The sequence below is a fragment of the Ictidomys tridecemlineatus genome, chromosome 12 (assembly GCF_052094955.1).
Source record: "Ictidomys tridecemlineatus isolate mIctTri1 chromosome 12, mIctTri1.hap1, whole genome shotgun sequence".
Classification (NCBI taxonomy): Eukaryota; Metazoa; Chordata; class Mammalia; order Rodentia; family Sciuridae; genus Ictidomys; species Ictidomys tridecemlineatus.
Window position 1 is genome coordinate 59,670,107 of NC_135488.1, and position 21,042 is coordinate 59,691,148.

Genomic DNA, 21,042 nt, shown 5'->3' on the forward strand with positions numbered 1-21,042 from the left:
TGTGGCACATGCCTATAATCTCAGCAATTCAGGGGCTGAGGCAGAAGGATCACAAGTTCAAGGGAAGCCTATGCAACTTAGTGAGATTCTGTCCCAAAATAAACAATAAGCCAGGTGTGGTGGTGCATGCCTGTAATCCCAGCAACTTCGGAGGCTGAGGCAAGAGGATCGAAGGTTCAAAGCCATAAACAACCTAGAACACTCTGTTTTAAAATAAAAAAAAAATAAAAAGGGCTGGGGATGTGGCTCAGTGGTTAAGAACCCTTGGATTCAATCCCTGGAACCAAAAGAAAAAAAAAATCAATAAAAAGGACTGGGATGTAGCTCAGAGGTAGAGTTGTTCCCTGGGTTCAGTTCCCAGTATTGCAAAAAAAAAAAAAAAAAAGAATGAAACAAAAAGAACAAGAGCAGAGGTTACTCAAGGACTCCCTGGATTGACCCATTGTGTTCTCAGATCATTCAACACATTTTCTGCACACTCGCAATGTGCCTTAACACCCACATGCTCTACCCATAAGAAATAATTTTCTTTCCTTTTATCTTCACTCCACAGATGGGAATTTCCCTAACTCTGGGAATACTCACTATGTATTCCCTACACTGTCCACCAGAGCTTGGAGATCTCCATGAAGACCAAAGTAATGAGGATGGAGGGTTTTTTTTTTTCTTTTTTTGTACCTCCCTCTTCCTAATTCTTGGCAGAGCCATACAAGCTTGGTCAGGAACTAATGCTCTACCATCCATTCCAGGTTCTAGAAGTGCACATTCTCTCCTTCAAGAATATTCACATAGCAGGCCTGTAATCCCAGTGGCTCAGCAGGTTGAGGCAGGAGGATTGAGAGTTCAAAGATAGCCTCGGCAAAAGTGAGGCCCTAAGCAACTCAAGTGAGATCTTGTTTCTAAATAAAATACAAAATAGGGCTGGGGATGTGGCTCAATGGCCAAGTGCCTCTGAGTTTAATCCCTGGCATCTCCCCACATACACACACAAGGAATATCCACATAGCCAGCTGTCATCTTTAACATGACAACTTTTTTGAAGCTGGAAAAATCCCTCCCTCTACCTGTGACCTGAGGCTTTCCTCCCTAAAATGTTGGAATTGCTCAACAATCAGTTGAATTAGCAAGAGAAACGTGCAACTGTCTATGGCTGATGAAATTTCATGGATGGGTTTTATTGAAAGAGAACCTTCACCTTGGATCAGCCACATCAGACCTCCCACTGCAACAACCAGCTCTCAGGAAGATGGGGACAACATGTTTCTCATACCTGTGAATGTGCTAAGTAGTTCCAGATTATTTTGTTGCATATACTTCTACAATAGTGACTAAAAATAGGTATGTGGTAGTTGGAAGTTCAGACTCCTTTGATTTTCATTAAATGCAAAGATGCAGGGGCCTGGGGCACATGACAGTTATAACAGGCATGTGTGCAGATGAACAAAAGCTGACCAAGGTCATTCTACCAACCTCCCTCTCTCAGTCATGTGTTGTCCACCCAGCCTTTCCGCCTTTGCCTACCTGATCCTCTTGCCTGGGAATGCTTCTAACCTGCTCCCCAGCCCAAACATGGGCCAATACCAATGGCTCCATGCGTGTCCACTTTTGGGAAAACCTAGCCTGAACACTCCTTCTGCCACTCTAGGTCCTTATCCCTGAACTCCTATAGCACCATATCTGCCTCTCATATTAAACCTCTATTATTCATGTCTCCGTGGCTTTATTTTGCTTGTCTCTAAGTATAAATAGCTTCCACACAAAACTGAGCATTTTTCACATACACCCTTACTAAGCCCCCAGCTGAGCTCACAAGACTAGAAGAGCCTTGCTGCAGCTCCTGGGGACTTGTTCTGCAGAAACAGATGCTCTGCTATTGACATATCTCCCTGTGGACAACCATGGCAAGACCAGGAGAATTTTGCTTTAGTTAACTGGGGTCTCAATTGGTGACATTCTCCCTGCTGAGACACCCAGGCTTCCTGGAAGGAAACAGCAGCTCAGAAGTCGGGCGGTTGCAAGGCTGGTCATGACCCTGCTCAGAGGTCCAGCCTTGTCCCTCAGGTTGGGTCACAGCAGACCAGTCTTCAGTTTCCAGCGAGAGATAGGAGTACTGGCCACTCCAGGGTACACAGAGAGGGCAGAGGAATCGAAGAGTCCCCAGTGGGGCCCGGCATTGGGTAATGACAGCTATTCCAGCTCCCTTTTTCCTACCCTGTAGCACTGAACCAAAGACCATATGAACCAAGGGTAATGTTCAACAGTTCTCAGCCCAGATGCCAGGAGCTGGCATTTAGACAACATGAAGACAAACAGCTGATGCTGGAGAAAAATGACCCTAACCACTGGCTCCAGAGTTCCCCCAATGGTCAACATACCTGTTTCCTACATCCCCTGCCCAGCGGGGAAGCTGCTCTTAATGGTTGAGGGGGTGAGGAGAGCAAGGAACAGTTTGGCTACAGGGACTCAACACTCACCCACTTTGCAATGGGGCAGCCCCGAGAGCTCTTCCCCTCCTTTCCCGTGTAGATGACCTTCTCGATCCGGATGGCTTTCCCCTTCTCTCCATACCTAGAGAAGAAGACAGAGGCCACCATTAGCTCAGTGGAATGCCAAACACCTCATGGTAAGAAGGCAGGCCCCCAGGAGCTTCAGTGTGGCTTTCTGGTTACTGTTGGGGCATGAGAGGGGAGAGAGGTTTGAACGTTATTCAATGCTTCGAGGCTCTGGAGACACAGTGGCTACCTCCAGGTTCCCAGGCTTTGGTTCACCTGCTTCTTCTTTGCTCTTGTCCATGTGGCCCATCTCTGTCCAAGGGCAGAGGGATAGTCAAGTAGTATTGTACTTGATTATTACCTGTGAGCCTCCAAGAGGGGTCCTGAAACCAAAGGCTCAACACAGACGCTTGTATTCTGTCTTGTTAGCTTAGCCACCTCAGAATTAGTGATTTATAAATCCAATGCGCAAAAGAAAATAAATGGGGAAACAATCTTGCTTTTCTCTTTTAGCCACGCCAACTGACTTCTGGGGAAGTGACCCTTCCAAACACACACACTGGCTTTCAGGTTCCCCTGGACAGTAAATGCATCTGGTTCTCGCACACACCCACTGCCCTGGTCCACACACACAGTTCTGCAGAGCTGCAGGTCTCTGAGACCATCTAATCAATTATATCATGTTCAGAGGTGACAAGATCATAGTTGGCCCCAGAGCTGAAGTGACTCATCCAAGTTCACACAACTATATGGGAGAAACGGTGGTTCACCTACAGCCTGGGAAGTCAGACAGACTGGGTTTGAATGCCTGTCCCACCACTTTCTACATCTATAATGACTAATTACTGACTTCTCTAAATCTCAGTTTTCTTATCTGTAAGATGGAGATGAAAATTGCTCCTACCTCCTAGGCTTGGTAAACAGCGCATAGGGGAGCAGTGGTGGTTCATCTTACTGAACCATCTCATTTTAATTTCAGGAAAAATATATCATCTGCAGATAATGGTCACTTGCCACCTCTTCCTTTCTACTCTCGATGCCTCTATTCCAATCTCTGTCTCTCTGACCTCATGTTTCTGACACGCCAACAGCCATGTTTTTGTTTTTGTTTTTTTTGGTACTGGAGAGTGAATCCAGGAACACTTTGCCACTGAGCTACTTTCCCAGTTCCTTTTTATTTTGAGACAGTGTCTCACTAAGTTGCTTCTGATCTCAAATTTGTGGTCCTCCAGCCTCAGCCTCCCAAGTTGCTGGGATTACAGATGTGCCCCGACACCTTTGCATATTTTTCCACTTCAACAAAAATGTTTCTTGTAATTTATTACTGAACATGAAGTTAGCTGGTGCTGGGAAAGACTCCTTGCTTTGAAGAGTCCTACTAAAGATCTCTTAAGAATTTTTAACTCTAAGAATCATTTAACTCTTATCCAACACAGTTTTAACATCTAAGGAGACAGATGGCTAGTTTTTTTCTTTGATCAATTAACATGTTTTTTTGTTTTTGGTTTTTTTTTTTTTTTTTTGTACCAGGGATTGAGTCCAGGGATACTTAACCACTGAGCTCCATCCCCAACCCTTTTTATATTTTATTTAGAGACAGGGTCTCGCTGAGTTGCTTCAGGCCTCGCTAAATTGCTAAGGGTGGCTCTGAACTCACAATTCTCCTGCCTCAGCCTACTGAGCCACTGGGATTACAGGTGTGTGCTACTGAAGCTGACTGGTATGCTCTTCTTTTTCTTTCTTTTTTTTCTTTTTTTTTAATGTGGTGCTGAGGATCGAACTCATTGCCTCACACATGCTAAGTAAGCTCTACCACAGAACTACAACTCCAACCTGTTTTATAATTACCTAAATCACACTTTTCTTGTATTTCTGTAATGAATTCAGTTTGAGCAAACATTTTAATATACTATTTAATAAAGCATAATGTTATCATAGTGATTAAAATACCACTTTTTAAATATCCTCTCCTCCACTTCTAGGACCAACAACCTCAAAATAACCACATAAATGCAGTGCCTGGGGTTGGGGCCCAGTGGTACAACAGTGGGTGGAAATGATCCCATTTGGCTCAAAATTTCTCTGTGTATGTATGTATATTTTTGAAAATGCTTAGAAAGATGAAAAGGTAAACATCAAACCTTTAAAGTTTATTCTGGGAAGAATAACTGCTGGAGGGTTTTATTCACTCTGTACTTATACTTTTTAAGGGTCTTCTTTCATTTTCATAATTCAAAAAGGTGTTGTTGTTGATGTTTTTTAATGCTAACTGAAGGTTTCTGAGTTTCATGTTGTCTACTGAGGTCTTAGTGAAGGGGTGAGGAATGCTTCTGGTCATTACAGCATTAGAATTTGAAGGCTCTGATAATCAGGACACTGAGAATTTCTATAGTGTGATCTGGATCATGAGTTAGAAATCGCACACAGTGCTGCTTTTGTTTGGCTCCTGAACAACTTTCAGTTGAACTAGCATTTATCAGGAAGCCGCCCACAAGTTTAGGGTCTGGGCCTCTGTGTGTCCTGGGGATCTCTGTTGGGAGAACAGCTCGAGGTGACCACACTAACCTCTCTAAAATGTAGGACTATCATGTTCCTCACAGGAGGGCGAGCCAAGGACACGGATGCTGGCTTTCCACCTAGGTCCTCCCCACCACCCCTGTGAGAAATGCATCCTGCAGCAAGCTTCATATTAGAGATCAAATAAAAAGACCCAGCACTGCCTGAACAGTTACACTTCTTTAAATACATAAAATAAAAACAGAATTGAGTGTCTCTTTGTGTTTAAATACAACCAATCAACTCTTACTTCACTCTTTCTTCTTAAACATCTCACTTTCTGTCCTAGCATGGAACATCCCTTCTACTACATAAACTCCCAGACCATAAACTAAGCCAAAAGGACAGGCTGAACCTTATTCTAAAGAGAAACTAATAATCTTAGCCAGTGGTTCTCCAAGGGTAGTCCCAGGACCAGCCGCATTGGCATCACCTAGGAACTTGGTAGGAATGGGAAGTAGGCTTTTATATCACATCCCAGACCTGCTAGGTCAGAAACTCAGTGGGGCCCAGTGAAATGTGCTTTCCAAAGCCCTCAGGAGCTTCTGATGCCTGCACAAGCTGAAGAACCACTGTTCTAATGCTGTATTTCTTCAGGGTCAGCTCTACCCCACTAATGAGATCAGTTCCTCCAAAGCTCAGAGGACTCTCTAGCATAGTGTTGGTTCTTCATTTCTAGAACAAGCATTTAATGAACTAGGCTGCAGGGAATCCCTTTCCCAGATAGAACATACAAGGCTCTGGGCAACGTACCATTCTCAGATCTGAGTTTGACAACTGACTCCAATTATCTATGACAATGAGGACCTGGGTACCCAGGAGGTATAAAGCCCATAAATAAATTGAGATATTTTAAGGATTTGCTTTCAACTGCCCTCTCCTTTCTCCAAATCTGTAACAGAGAAACTAACAGCATCATCTCTTTGATTTCAGTTTATTTCTCCTCCCTGACTTTGGCCAATGCCTGACAACAAAGGTTCTGCAGAGAAAGGGTGGAGGGAAAACAACTCTAGAGAGAGGACAAAGACGATTCATAAACTTGGCCCCAGTCAGGGAATCATTCATTTATTCCCCTCCCTTGTTCCAGAAGGATCTTAATAACATTCCTCTAAGATAAAAATAATAGGTGATGAAAAGAACAGCTACTTGGTACAGAAAATACAATCAGTGGGGTTTTACAAGTACTTTTGAGATGAGTCTGGAACATCTTGTCATATGAAGAAGAATCAAAACATTTGGAGACTCTTTAGGGTAATATCAAAAGGACTCAGGAGCAACCTGAATAGGTCCTATGGCCAAAGGAGGGACATCACATTCCTCCTAGTGGTGGGGGTACAAAAATCTGGCTCTAAGCTTACTAGCAGCCAACATAAAGATGGAAATGCAATCCGTTACATGATTGACAAGGTCCTTAAGATAAAAATAAACCAATTGCTGAGGAAAAAGACAAGTATTCCTGGTCTTAAGAGGAATTCCTCCCTTGGATCAGATTCTGAACAATCTACAGTTGGCTGTTACTTTTAAAACAAAGAGGGAAAAATAAATATACAAATAAATATACAAATCTCAACTTTTTTCTCTCTCTCTCTTAATCCATTTTTGAAATGTACTCTTCCATAATTAGAAGTTATTTAGGGAACTACCTGGAAATCTCACAAAAGTGGTACCCCCTAGGCCCCCCCAAAAAAGCCAAAGCAAAAAACAAATACCCATATTGGATCAAACTTGTAGATTTCTCTACCCTTCGGCAAAGGATAATGTTGAGATTCCTTACAAAAAAACCACTGGCCAAGGGCTGGAGTCGTGGCTCAGTGGTGGAGCGCTCACCTAGCATATGCGAGGCGAGGCCCTGGGGTCGATCCTCAGCACCACATAAAAACAAATAAATAAAGGTATTGTGTCCAGCTACAACTAAAAAATAAATATAAAAAAACCCACTGGTCAAATGATGTTTATTCCAATATAGAAACTGTAGCATGCGTGCCTGTGGGCACAGGAAGCAAGCATGCACAATACACACGATTTTAAATCTGTTGTGCTCTCATGGGCTCAGAAGTGCCCTTCACATCGGGCTGGAATTTACCAATTAGGTCTTTGATCTACTTTGAATATAAATGTTTCCAGATGATGTAAGAAATTAACAGTAACCACAGCAGATCACAGACTTCCATCCATCTCTCCTTACAGAAATTCAGCTCAAAATCATGTTCCCTACTATGCCAAACAGGACTCATTTGGCTCCCCTGCTCAGATAAAACCTGGTTCCCAAACCTGTGGAAACTCTAAGCTGCTCAAGTCTTCCACAAAAACTGCTGTATATGTGTGAGCAAACATATGCTCAGGTTCACGTCACCTCTGTTTTCACTTAAAATGCTCATGCTTGTTATTGAAACTGCAATCAGTGCACAAGTACACAAGGTAAGCAAAGACTGCCCACCGTGTGGTGCTTGCAGCAGACACTGTTTTTCATACGTCAGCTCAGTTTATCCTCAAAATACTCCCACTCTGTATGTGCTTCTGTGATCATCCCTATTTTGTCATTGAGAAAACTGAGTCATACAGGAGAACGACTTACCAAGGACTTAGCAGTAAGTGGCAGGGCCAGGACTGGACCCAGAATAGCTCCAGCATCCACGCTCTCAGCCACCACGATGTATTACCTCTCCACAGACTGGAACTTTGTATTTACTAACTGCTATGAAATGTACATAGATTTAAATACTCTTATCTACATGAGTTGCATGTTAATAAAAAAAAAAAACTATTAAATATTCTATAGTCTTGAATTTGAATTGGGAGTGCAAATATAAACTCAAGATGTTTAACCCCTAGCAAATAACAAAAATTAAAAAGCCACAGATACAACTTAGGCTTTTCTACTGAAATGACCTAAAAACAATGAAAAAAGAAGTCGTGAACGCCCATAATCCCAGACTTTTGGGAGGCTGAAGGAGGAGGATCATAGCTTGAGACCAGCCTCAGCATCTTATCAAAACCCTATCTCAAATAAAAAAATAAAAAAGGCTGAGGATGCAGTTCAGTGGTAAAGCGCCCCTAGGTTCAATTCACAGTTTTTAAAAAAATTTTTTTTAAGTAAAAATAAAAACAATTAACAACCTACTATTAGCAATGAGTACCTTTTAGCTCTGATTACCATACCATAGGATTTACAGAAGAAGCGCATGTTAAATGACATCACAGGAAAGCGATAAGAACAGCTCAGACTGTGGGAAACAAACTCTGCAGGACATACACCCACATAACATGTTCCTTCAGTAAAAATATTTCAGGAATGAGGGGGCATATCGACAGATTCAAAGAAACCCAGGACTTCCTGGAAGTGAGCACCCCACATTTGACCTGCCACAACATGGGAGTGAGGGCTTCCTTTCTGCACATTGACTAGTAGGAGGCATATTCTGTCAACACGTCCATTTCTTCTAGGACATCTGTGCATCACTCACCGCTCCTCCATGAGTTCCCGGATGGAGGCTACCGTGGGGCCAGATCCCAGGTGAGTGTAATAAGGACCTTCATCTTTCTCCACTATTTGTTCTGCAGAAATACCAAGAATAAGCATTATTTGAAGATAACAATTAGTCAACACCAATTAAGAAAGGCAAGCCACCAATAGGAAAATTAATAGGCATGTTACAAAACAGGAAACCCAAATGACTTATAAGCATGTGAAAATGTATTCAATCCCTTCAGAAACCAGAAAATCATAATAAAGCATCATTACACACCCGCCAAATGGGCAAACATTTAGAAATCTGGTAAAACTAAGTGTCATCGAGACTGTGGACTAACCACTTTGGAATTAAGCTCACTAACACCCAGTAAAGCTGGAGTGTTGCACACTGTGTGACCCAGTGATTCCCCTTCTATGTACACACTCTAGACCAGGGGTCAGCAAGCTACTCCAAAGGGACTCAAATGCCAGCATTCATAGCCATCATTCACAACCAAAAAATGATAACACCACACGTGCCCATCAATAAATGAACAGATAAATTAAATGTAGTATAACCATATAATGAAATATTAGTCAGCCTTAAAAATGAATGAAGTTCTAGCTGGGTGCAGTGGCTCATGCCTATAATAATCCCAGCAGCTGGGGAAGGATTCAAAAGAAGCCTCAACAACTTAGCGAGGCCCTAAGCAACTTGGCAAGACCCTGTCTTCAAAACATAAAAAGGGCTGGGGATGTGCCTCAGTGGTTAAACATCCCTGGGTTAATCCCCAGTATAATAAGATAAATATATAAATGTACCATAAGTATGTAAGGGAAGCTATGTAAAGAGTAAACAGAAACTTTCTGTACCATTTTGCAACTCTCCTATAAGTGTGATATTATTTCAAAATAGTTGTTTTTCTTTAAAAAAAAAAAAAAACAAACCAGGCAGAGAGTTCTAATTTGTGATTGTGTCTATTAAAAAAATCATGGTCAGGGGCTGGGATTGTGGCTCAGGGGTAGAGCGCTTGCCTAGCGTGCATGAGGCACGCTCATACAAATAAATATGCACCACATACAAATAAATGCTGGTCTTGAACTTGCAATCCCTCCTGCTTCAGCCTCCTGAATCCCTGAGATTACAGGTGAACATCACTGCACTGGGTTTCCTTAATACATCAAGAGCTACTACAGCTGAATAAGGTCGATAGTATAAGAAAAACTTGGGGAAAAAAAGGATAAAAAAAAAAAAAAAGAATCTTGGAGAAAGCAAATGGTTCAAACACACATGAAACTACAATAAGATAATTTTCTCCTTTCAGATAACTCACTGTGTTGGCAAGGTTATAGGAAACAAGTAGTGTGGAATTTAGCAATATATTAAAACTACAAATGCAAAATCTGACTCAGCAACTTCAAGTAATTTATTCAAAAAATTTGTTTCTAGGAATTTGGTTATACTTGCATATGTATTAAATAAGAGTATGAGAATATTTACTGTATCATCATTTGTAACAGGAAAATATCAGAAAGAACTAAATGTTCATTACTAAGAACTGGTTAAAAATATTATGGCATACCCATATAATAAAATATTAAGTAGCTAAAATTAGAAGGTTTCAAATATACTGAGAAAATGATTTCTAAGGTATCTTAAGTAGAAGGAGATTTAGACTCTCAGTATAGCATGTGTAATATGCATATATAATCACATACACATTCCTACACAGACACAAGACAAAGGTGTATACATTATTACCAACACTAAGAACAGAGTAAGAGCAAGTTTAAACTGACTTCACTTGTATTCCTGAGGGTTTTTTTGTTTTTGTGTTTTTTTAATGGTTAGCAATGTGTACAACCCAGCAGATGATCTGCTCATGAAGGCACTTCGTTCCTCCCCACTGCCCTTGGACAGTCTTTACCTGAGTAATTACCATGGTCTCCTAACTGGTCCCCTCCCTCCTAAAGTCATCCTATCCAACATCACCAGTTATGCTCTCCAAACAGAAATCTGCTCACACAACTTACCACTGACAACTCCATACTAGATAAAAGAAAGACCACCACCACCAACTCCAGAGCTCTGTCCTCAGGTCCCTGCCATTCAGGCATCTCTACAAACCTGCTGACCTTGCATTCTGCCTTGGCCACCCACACTCCTGCACGGTATCCCTGTGTCTTTAAATGTTTTCTCACTAACAACAGTGCCTTCCTTTATTTCTCCCTTTGGAGAAACTCATCCCTTAAGGCCTAGTTTAAGTGCTGTCCTTTCTGTGATGCCCTACTGGACTCGCTCAGAGCACTTTATACACAAAGCACTATCAGGCATGGGTCACAATCCATTATGTAACTGTTAATGGGGCACAGAAGAACAAACACAGATCTTGCAGACAGAGACCTGGGCAGCCGTGATGCATTATGTTCCAACCTCTCTAATTCTCATGCCTTCATGTGTAAAATACATAAAGGGCTTATTAGCACAGTTTTTGGCACATAATATGAACTCAATAGGTTGCTATTGTCTAGGCTCTGACAAACAAACTGTGTGACTATGGACAAGTTGCACAACCTTTGTAAGCCTTAAAGCAGTTGAAATAATATTTACACATGATAGAATTATAGAGGATTAGATGAGATGTAAGGTACTAGGGCTTTAAATTGAAAGAATGAATGGTTTCAACTAAAGAGTTAAAAGCTACCTGCTCCAAATTTACATTTTTTGAACCATAAAACAGATTTTACAGATGTCTGCTAGTGAAGAGTGGAGGAGGGGAGAGGCTGGGAGAGACTGGGGTTTAGGGAAAGACAGTGTGAAGACGTGGGTGTTGGGGTAGTAGTCTGAAGCTCTTTATAGGTGCTAGGAGACCACATGGTATACAGAAAATAGAATAGAAGAACATGCCAGAACTTCTGGGCTCCGTTCCAGTTTCTATTGTCTGGAGAAAATGCAAAGTTATGAATTGACTACAGGGTCTTACACTGGAACTAGAACCTAATATAGCTTTTGGTGACTACCCTCTTCCCCACATTAGAAAAACGCAAAACTCCCAGGGTTAAGGGCAGAGAAAGGGAATTTTCAAGGAGAAGATGCAAACTAAATCTTGGCAACTCCAATTCAGCAACTGGAACAGACGAAAAGAGGATCCTAAACCAAGCCAACCTGGAAACCGGCTGATCAGGTTTCTCTGGGAGGGCAAGTGAGACACACAGGGCAGACACGCTCCAAGAGCCAAACGAAACCAAAGCCACTTGTAGCAGTTTACAAGGCAAAACAAGGAGTGTCTCAACAGCATGCTTCTTTACACTGCATCCCTTGCCCCAGTATGTGTCTGTGTCGGGGGAAGATCTGTGAAGAAATCTGACAATGAGGGACGTCTAGTATGAAACTGGTGTGTATATACTACGCACACTCTGACACTCCCAATATCTCTCGTTCATATAGTTTTTGTTTTAGTATATTCAATATTATATAGGGTGCTTAAAGGTTCCTGAGTTAAGAACTAACATATTAAGGATAAAGGAGATGTTAAGCATAACAATTTAAAAATTAAGTAAAAATCCTGTTCTGTTAAATTTGAAGTATAAATATCACAGTGACACATACCCAAGATAATCTACTTACAAAGAAGAAAGGCTTCATCGGGCTTATGATTTCAGAAGTTTTGGCCCATGGTTGCTTGGCCCTGTGGCTCTGAGCCCTAGATGGCACAGTGCATCATGGGTGGTTTATGGGAGAGGAAGCAGAGAGAGGAAGAAGAGGGCCAAGGTACCAACATCTCCTTCGAGGGCAGGCCCCCATGACCTTTCTTCCACTAGCCCAGGCTCCTAAAGGTTCCACCACTTCCCAGAAGTTTCTGGCTCAGCACAAGCCTTCAATACATGGGTTTTGGGGGGACATTCAAGTTCTATTTTAAACTGTAGCAATCACTATGAACTTGGGTTCTACTCAAAGAGCATAAAAGCAATGACACTCTAGTAACTTTAAGCACCCCTAGCTGTCCAGTTTTGATTTCTAAATATCATTATCCACCAAAAGGAATAGGCATCCTCAAAGAAACGATCAATTCAAGGTCTAAGGCAGAAGCACAGCTCATGTGTGCACTGGTGTCAAAACGGCTGCCCGGCCAACAACTTGCAAAGACATCACTGAGTACAAGCCACAGGCTGATTTCAGAAATGTTGAAGATGTTTTTAAAAGGTATACACACATGCACACTCACACCAAGTATGAGGAAACGTGATATTAAGCCACCTTTTATATTCTGATAATTGATAACTAAAGGAAAATTATACATAATCCTGGATTTCTGGTAGAAGCAAACTAAATGATGAAGACAAGTCCTGCCACCTTTTGGTAATAACACTTGATGTAATGCCTACCCTGTTGAATTTTTAAGTGCACAACATGGCACTGTTAACAACAGGCCCTATGTTGTACAGCAGATCTCCAGAACTTTCTCATCTTGTGTGACTGTAACGTTACACCCACTAAACAAACTTCCCGTTTCTCTCCCCCCATCCCCTGGCAACCACCATTCTATTTTCTACTTCTGCAAGTCTATTTTAAATACCTCACATAAGTGGAATCATGCAGTATGTGTTGTTCTGTGACTGACTTATTTCACTTAGCATGTTTTCAAGATCCATCCATGTTTAGAAAAGTGTTACTTTTTAAATATACAAGGAATGATAGAAAATTATCACTTTGTCATCTCTAATGAAAAATTAATTTACTTAAGGAATATAGGGATCTGGATAAGCATGTGACTGCTGTGATTTGGCTATGAAGTGCCCCCAAAAGCTCTTGTATTAATGCAGGAATTTTCAGAGGTGCAGTGATTAGATTATGAGAACTGTAACCTAATTAGTAGATTAATCCTGGATAAATACTTTAGAAGAACTACCGTGCTGAGTGGCTGCTGTAGGCAGCGGGGGCAAGGCTGGAGGAGGAAGGTTACTGGAGGTATGCCCCGGCCCCTCCCTTTCTCTTTGTGCTTCTAGGCTACCACGAGTTGAACAGCTTTCCTCCACCATGCCCTTCTGGCCTGACATTCTGCTTCACCTTGGGCCCAGAGCAATGGAGTTGGCTGACCATGGACTGAACCTCTGAAACCATGAGCCCCAATGAACTTTTCCTCCTCTTAAGTTTTTCTGATCAGGTGTTTTGGTCACAGCAATGAAAAGCTGAACTTCCTGATCAACTGTCATTACTAACAGTGGGACAAGCATACTTCTGGATTCATGTAATGAGGAGCATGGCATCATCCACTTAAAAAACGTTTTCCACTAGAACCCAATCAAGTACTCAGATCTAACCGTCAGCCCACAGGAAGCACAGAGAAACAGGAATAAGTTAGGCAACATCACAAACTCAGAAAGGTGACAGGGCAACATAGAGGCCAACTAGGCCTGTGCTCATCAACAATGTGCTCTGGGTATGGCTTTGCCTTCCCTTTTGCCAAACCACCACCATGAACTTACACAACACCATGTGTACCTTGCACAGAAGTGCAATTGGATCTACTATGCAGCTAACAAAAGGCATCAATGGACTTGCACTCAGTTATGGTGCCAGAGAGAAAAGGACACTTTGCAAAGATGGGGTGTTTTGTGTTTCTGTTTGTTTGGTACTGAGGATTGGGCCCACAGGAGTTCTATAACTGAGCTACAGTCTCATCCCTCTTTGAGACAGGGTTTTGCTAAATTGTTGAGGTTGGCCTTGAACTTGTAATTCTCCTGCCTCCGCCTCCCTGGTTGTTGGGATTACATGTGTGAACCACTACAACCAGTTTGGGGCAAGTTCTATGTGATATTTGTGTTCGGAATCACAGATCAATATATGGTACTATATATACAGCTGTTCTGTGACTGACTTATTTCACTTAGCATGTTTTCCCATAGAGAAATAGTTTGTTCACCTTAGTGCTGTTTAATGCTATCAACCCTCAACTGAATAGGTGAATTTATTTATGTTTAGTGTTATATATTTAGTCTTCTGTTATTTTATGTTTTCCAAGTTTATTTGCTTCCTTGTTTTCTTTCTTTCCTATTTTTGCCATAGGTATTGTATTTTCTTTTTTCCTCTCACCAGCACCTCCTTTGGCGATCTGGAATATCTAGAGTATGTTTTTGGTAAAGCTAATGGGACTTTTAGAAGAACAGAAGCAAGCACCTTTGCAATTTCTCCCATCTTTTCCTTTACTTTGCCTTTTGCTCATAAATGTCTCCCCTTCTCTATTATAAGATACTTAACATAAAAATAAATTTATTTCAAATGAGTGAAAATACCTTTTGTTTTAGAAAAAATAATTATCATAGACTTTTCTTTTTTTGAACAGATTTAATGTTCACTGCTGGCACCAATTCATACCACAACTTTGACATCTATTATTCATTTTAATGCATCTCCAGAAAACTTGAGTTTTTGTGTATTTGGAAATGTTTTAATGAAGCCTTTACAAACATGAATGGTGATTTAATTGGGTATAGACTTCTTGGATCAAATGTTTTGTCTCAACATTCTACTCTGAGGACTGTAATATATATGTTCAACAAATAACTCAGACCCAGAATAAATAATCCTTACCAGCAGAGAAACAGGCAAGTAGACTCACACAGGTACTCTATAGAAAAGGGCATATGACAAAGTGATGGGATTCATTAGTCAACAGGGGAAATGTCAAAGCCACAAAGAGATACTATGGTATACCTACTAAAATGGCAAAGAAACTGATGACAGTATTTGCTGGTGAGGATGTGCAGTAATGCTGGTGGGAGTTTAGATCATTGCAACCACTTTGGAAAACTGATAGTACCTACTAAAGCTAAACACCCACAATTTCAATCCTAGAGACAAGCTTAGCAGAAATACATAAATGTGTACATAAATGCACCCAGAGACATGTATAAGAATGTTTCATATCAGCATGATTTATATTAATCCCAAATTGGGAACAATCCAAAAGACCATCTGTGATCCAGTAGCTACGCAATGGTATATTCACAAACTGAAATACTGTGCAACAGTAAGAATGAACAACACTGCTACATACAACACAGATCAATCTCACAAACACGCTGCTGAATGAAAACCAGAAAAGTACATACATATGTATGCATGATTCCATACATATGAAGTTCAAGAGCAGATGAAATTGATCAGTGTGGTCAGAAGTTAGAAAAGAGCCTTGGGATAGGGGTCAGCACACACTGTGAAGGGCCAGATAGTAAACATTCTAGGCTTTGCAGGGCATGCAGCCTCAGTGGCAATTACTCAGCTTTGATACTATAGTGTTAAAAAAAACTTTATATGATACATAAACTAATGAGCATGGCTATGTTTCATTGAAACTTTATTTACGAACCCTGAAATTTGGATTTCATATAATTTTTACGAGACATGAAATAGTATGCTTCTTTTAGTTTTCTTTCAACCATTTAAAAATATAAAAACATTTTTTTTTGAGAGAGAGAATTTTTTAAAAAAAATATTTACTTTTCAGTTTTCGGTGGACTTTATTTTATGTGGTGCTGAGGATCGAACCCAGCGTCCCGCACATGCCAGGCGAGCGTGTTACTGCTTGAGCCACATCCCCAGCCCAATATAAAAACATTTCTACTCACAGATGTGGGCCAGATTTGTTCTTCAGGACACAGTTTGCCAGCCCATGCTGTTGGGGACAGGTGGTAAGTCACAGGGGAAGGGGATGAGGGGCACTGTGGAGTGCTAGTCATGTTCTGTTCTGGTTACGTAAGGGTATAACTGCTATAAAACTGTATTAAGCTGTACACTTAAGATTTATATTCTTCCCTATATTTTAATAAAAAGAACTTTTTAAAAAAACTTTTTAAAAGTTAGGAAAAAAAATACTTTGAAAAACCAAGTATATGTCACCAACCTGATGATTAATTTGTAGGCACTTCTTCATTAAGTTCATTAAATTCATCAGAATCATTATTTGCTTATTTTTACTCATTTTTCCTAGGATCGCTTATGATCATTTCTTAATCAAAGCTTTCGAAGTCCTCCGCTGCCTTTGGCTCTTATCTTCCATTGATTTATTCCAGGCTCCTCACTGGGAACACCAACAAATGTTCCCCGTGTTTCCCATAAAATGTGGTCTCTCTTCTGAGCCCCCCATCTGCACTGATTACGTTCACTCCTGTTTTTTTCCTTGTCTTCCTCCCTCATGCTTGTCCCCCATCCTCACTGATTTGCTTTTCCTGTAGCTTTCATTCTACTTTTTGCAGCTCCTAATGCAGTCTTAAGTGCTTTGTAATGGTGCTCTCCTAGCACTTAATCCATAACTCTTGTCACTCTGTAACTTCAGTACCTCACCTTTCATTTCTCATTTCATGGTGAACATTTCTTCAGCCTCCCTTAAAGTATAAATTGGTTGAATGATTCTTATATTTTCTAGGGTAAATTTCCATCTTATGTGTTATATTAATTCCTCTCTTTTCCCACAGAATTTAATAGGTACCATATTGGATTTTTGTACATTAATCATTCTTTTCATAAGGAAAGTTTATTTCTAAGGGCTTCTCACCCTCAGCATGACCGACATTGTGCAGAAGATAATTTGTTGTAGGGCTGTCTTGGGTCTGGTAGGAGGCTCAGCAGCATACCTAACCTCTAATGCCAGCAGTATTTCACCTGTTATGACAACCAAAAATATTGTTTGAGGCAATTAAGAGGGGAAAAATAGTCTCCCCCTCATTGGAAGTCACTGATCTAGACTCATTTATCCAAAAATAGAGTGGGTAGAATCCTACTCCAGGTTACCTGACTACTGCTCAAATTCTTAACTTAGACATTAAGTTAGAGAACTGTATGTTGTAGAGGTTTTGATTATTAGTTCAAAAGCTCAACAGTCTGAGAGAGGCTGGAGGAACTGTGGCTTGCTGTGGACAGTTGCAAGTGGGAAATTTCATCTCTGAGAATTCCGTTTGCTGGAGCCAATGCCTCTGAATTTGTATGTGTGTTTGTGTGTTGAGGGTTGGATTATATACTCTGTCCTAATGGGGACAAACACTTTGGGACTTGGGCTTATTCCCTCAAAAGGGCATGAGCTGGTCATTCTGATAAGACATTAAGTTAAAATAAAGCCTTACATTTGGCAGGATTTTTGTTTGGTGGTTCAGCAAATACTGAACAATGGCCTTTGTTTGATGTTGCTGGCCTTCAACTATAGAGTTGGCTCCTACTATATGGTTTCTCCTCTCTCCTGCCAACTGTCCTTATCCCACACCTTACTCCACCAGAAGCTGGAGTTAGAGGGACACAGTCAACTGCTTGCACCCCAACTTTGCACAGAGCATGCCTTCTAGACAGGTGGTCTCCAACCCATTCCCTAAGATGTAGGTTCCCTCTGAGCCTCCATGATCATCTTCTCAACACTGGAACTGTATACCTTAGTATCCTTTAACTTGATCTTATACTGGCAGACAGCCCTTGAAATTCATGATTTAATATGGTAGCTTTGGCCAAATTTCAGTTGATGAGACTTTCTCTTCTAATTTTGTTTCTTTTAGTTCTTTTCATCAGGTTCTAAGAAAGGAGTATTTTGTTATTTTGCTGTTAAGTCCTTGTTCTTCCTTTTAGTCCCCAGTGCAATATTTCTTCCTTCTCCATAAAGGTAAAGTGACAGAGCAGAGAAATGACTCAACTCTCTTAAAGAAAAAACTTGCTTTATGTCTTACTTTTTGAGCAGTGAGACAAGAATTGAGTTCTCTTTCCTAAAATATTCAATAGAAAGCTCTGGGGGACAGCTCAGAAGAGCAAAATTCAATTTTTTAAAAAAATGCTGATAATATGGCTCTAGGTGTTTTTCTTAACCCTGTGCACTTAATTTTACACTCATTAAAATAGAAAAATATGCTCTGTTCTTCTGCACTAGGTTTGGGTGAGAATGAAATGTATCTTTTCTGCCATCAGCAAGGGATTACTAAACATAAGAAATTACTCATGACTACCTAATATGAAGAGGGATCCTCAGATCTAAATGAAACTTACACCTTTCCCTCCCTCTCAGAGACCAGGGGATCCACACTTTGCCAGTAGGAAAACTCAAGGGTAGAAATGTACATGGAAGCACAGCTGAGGCACTTCTTTTTTATGACACTGGTCCAGAGAGATAATAAATGTTCAGATGTCAAAAATCACACAAGGGGGTGCTGGGGCTGGGGCTCAGTGGTAGAGCGCTCGCCTAGCGTGCATGAGGCACTGGGTTTGATCCTTACACCACATTAAAATGAAATAAAGATATTGTGTCCACCTACAACTAAAAAATAATTATTTTTTTTTAAAAATCATACAAGGGTTTTATTTGTACCTATCTTCTCTTTCCAAGCAATTCTTTATAATGCCTCAGTTTTCTAATGTAATCAGCAGACTTAAATCTGAACATCTTAAGCATATACAGCTAATTAGATTCCACTTCAATGACGGTCAGTAACCAACCACTAGCACGATGCCTCCTGATAGTCATAAGCACACAGCAATGGATGAGAAGATGGTCAGGACCTACCCTGGATCAGGTATGTTAGACAAATTTTTTAACACTAAAATCTCAGGTCACTTATGAGTCCATGGGCATCATGCTGGGCTTACTGGTAATAGATATAAATACCTTCATAAAAATGCGCCCATTTGCCAACAACAAAAATTAAAAATAAGATCATGCCTAAACCTGACATCCTTGTAGAGTGAAATACATAAATAGAGTAAGGTTGACTAGGTAACCAAAAAATATGTAGAGTATTTGTTCTTTGTTTAACATCAGTACAATGCTTTAAAAAATACAACACAGTTTCTGTTCTAAGGAACATGGAAATTAACTGCGAAGACTAATGTACAAAGTCAGACAAAGAAGGACAAAGCATTACAACTTGATTCTTCCCCAGCACCGATGCTGTTATCTGTTCTCAGCCCTGAAATCCAACCTCTGTTGGATCTTCTACCTACCATCTCCTCCATTTCTTTCCATGGCACATCTACTTGTCCTTCAGAGCCTCCTGTTTGAACCTTCTCCTCTAAACTGTGGTCTCCTCCATCTCAGACACATTTAGCCTAGTGAAAGGACCTGAACTATAACTTCAACTCCCATCTGTTTGCTGAAGAACTTCTATTTCACAGATCCAACAAGACTCTACAGGGATACCCCTCACAGAAGTCTCCAAGGCTGGAGGGCCAAACTTACTCTCCTCCAGTGTTTTGCAGTCTCAGCAAGTGACACCACCATCATGCAATCAGCCAACCCAGGACCCTAGGAGGAGCCTGTGCCTGCTCCTTCTCTCTTCTTTCTGCATCCAACTGTTAATAAGCAGAAATTCTTTTTCTTATTCTTTCTCCTATCTATTCCTCTTCCTCCTCAGCATCACTCTCTTCGTTCAGACACCCATTATTTCTTGCCTGAATGTCACCTGAACCTGCAAATTGGTTTCTCTGCCTTTGAATATCATCCCTTCTTCCCCAGAACTCTCCTCTCCAGCTACTCCTGGTCCTTTGTCTAACACACCAGCCACCTCAGAACCACCTGTGTTTCTCCTTGTTCTGTGATCTCCACATCTTCACTCCCCTCACCCCCACCACACACATGTGTTTCTTCTCCATAATCTTTGCCTGGCACACATAGTTACCTTCTCCCTGTTGACCAATTAAACTTCTATTGATCCTTTAAAATTCAGATCTCATCTCCTCCAGGAAGTTCTCTCTGATACTCGCCTACTCCCTTTATATTGGTATCCAAATAGTCTACCATCTTGAAAAATACTTCATATGACATTTCTCTTTACCTCTGAATTCAAGGGAGGGGGAATAAGTTCTCAAAAATACTACAGAAAACAGATTTTACATGACTGTAAACAGAAATAACTTTGTGTCATCCCATTTGGGACTGTGGTCCCTACCAAGGTTAACTGGCAGATACTGCAATCAGCCACACCCACTGGACTTGGAAAAAAAGATTTTTTTCATATGACCACTTATTTAGGACAGGATAATCAACTGGTTAAAAATTCAAGCACTTGGGCTGGGGATGTGCCTCAAGCGGTAGCGCGCTCGCCTGGCATGCGTGCGGCCCGGGTTCGATCCTCAGCACCACATACCAACAAAGATGTTGTGTCCGCCGAGAACTAAAAAATAATAAATATTTTAAAAATTCTCTCTCTCTCTCTCTCTCTCTCTCTCTCTCTCTCTCTCTCCTCTCTCACTCTCTCTTAAAAAAAAAAATTCAAGCACTTCTTAGGATAGTAGCCCCTAAAATCTGTGTCTCCTAGCTTCCTGCTTTGGCTAGGAGTTTAGTCTCTGCAGCTTCCTGTCAGCTGCTCCTCAGAGATATCAGGACAACATTTAAAAGCTAACAGACTATTTCCTCGTCTATAAAATGATGACTAGATCTCAAAGGATGCTTTTCCCACTAAAAAGTCATTTGGACTTATTCTCTACCTTAGTGGCTCCTCTGGGAAATTTCCACATTATTGAGAATGGATACAATGCAGAGAGGCCTGCACACATCCTGCCCCTGTGTTATAGGA

The 21,042-nt window shown here is 40.9% G+C and overlaps 1 protein-coding gene across 5 annotated transcripts in view; it reads right to left on the bottom strand.

Moving 5' to 3' along the window:
- Tet3 (tet methylcytosine dioxygenase 3) overlaps window positions 1-21,042 on the bottom strand; it is a 100,116-nt gene that overhangs the window by 19,854 nt on the left and 59,220 nt on the right. For all 5 annotated transcript variants that reach the window (XM_078028996.1, XM_078028995.1, XM_040271259.2 and 2 more), the window contains 2 exons: window positions 8,513-8,603; window positions 2,475-2,568 (listed from right to left, as the gene is read on the bottom strand). In XM_078028996.1, coding sequence (XP_077885122.1) covers window positions 2,475-2,568; window positions 8,513-8,603 — 185 coding nt within the window. The remainder of the gene's footprint in view (window positions 1-2,474; window positions 2,569-8,512; window positions 8,604-21,042) is intronic.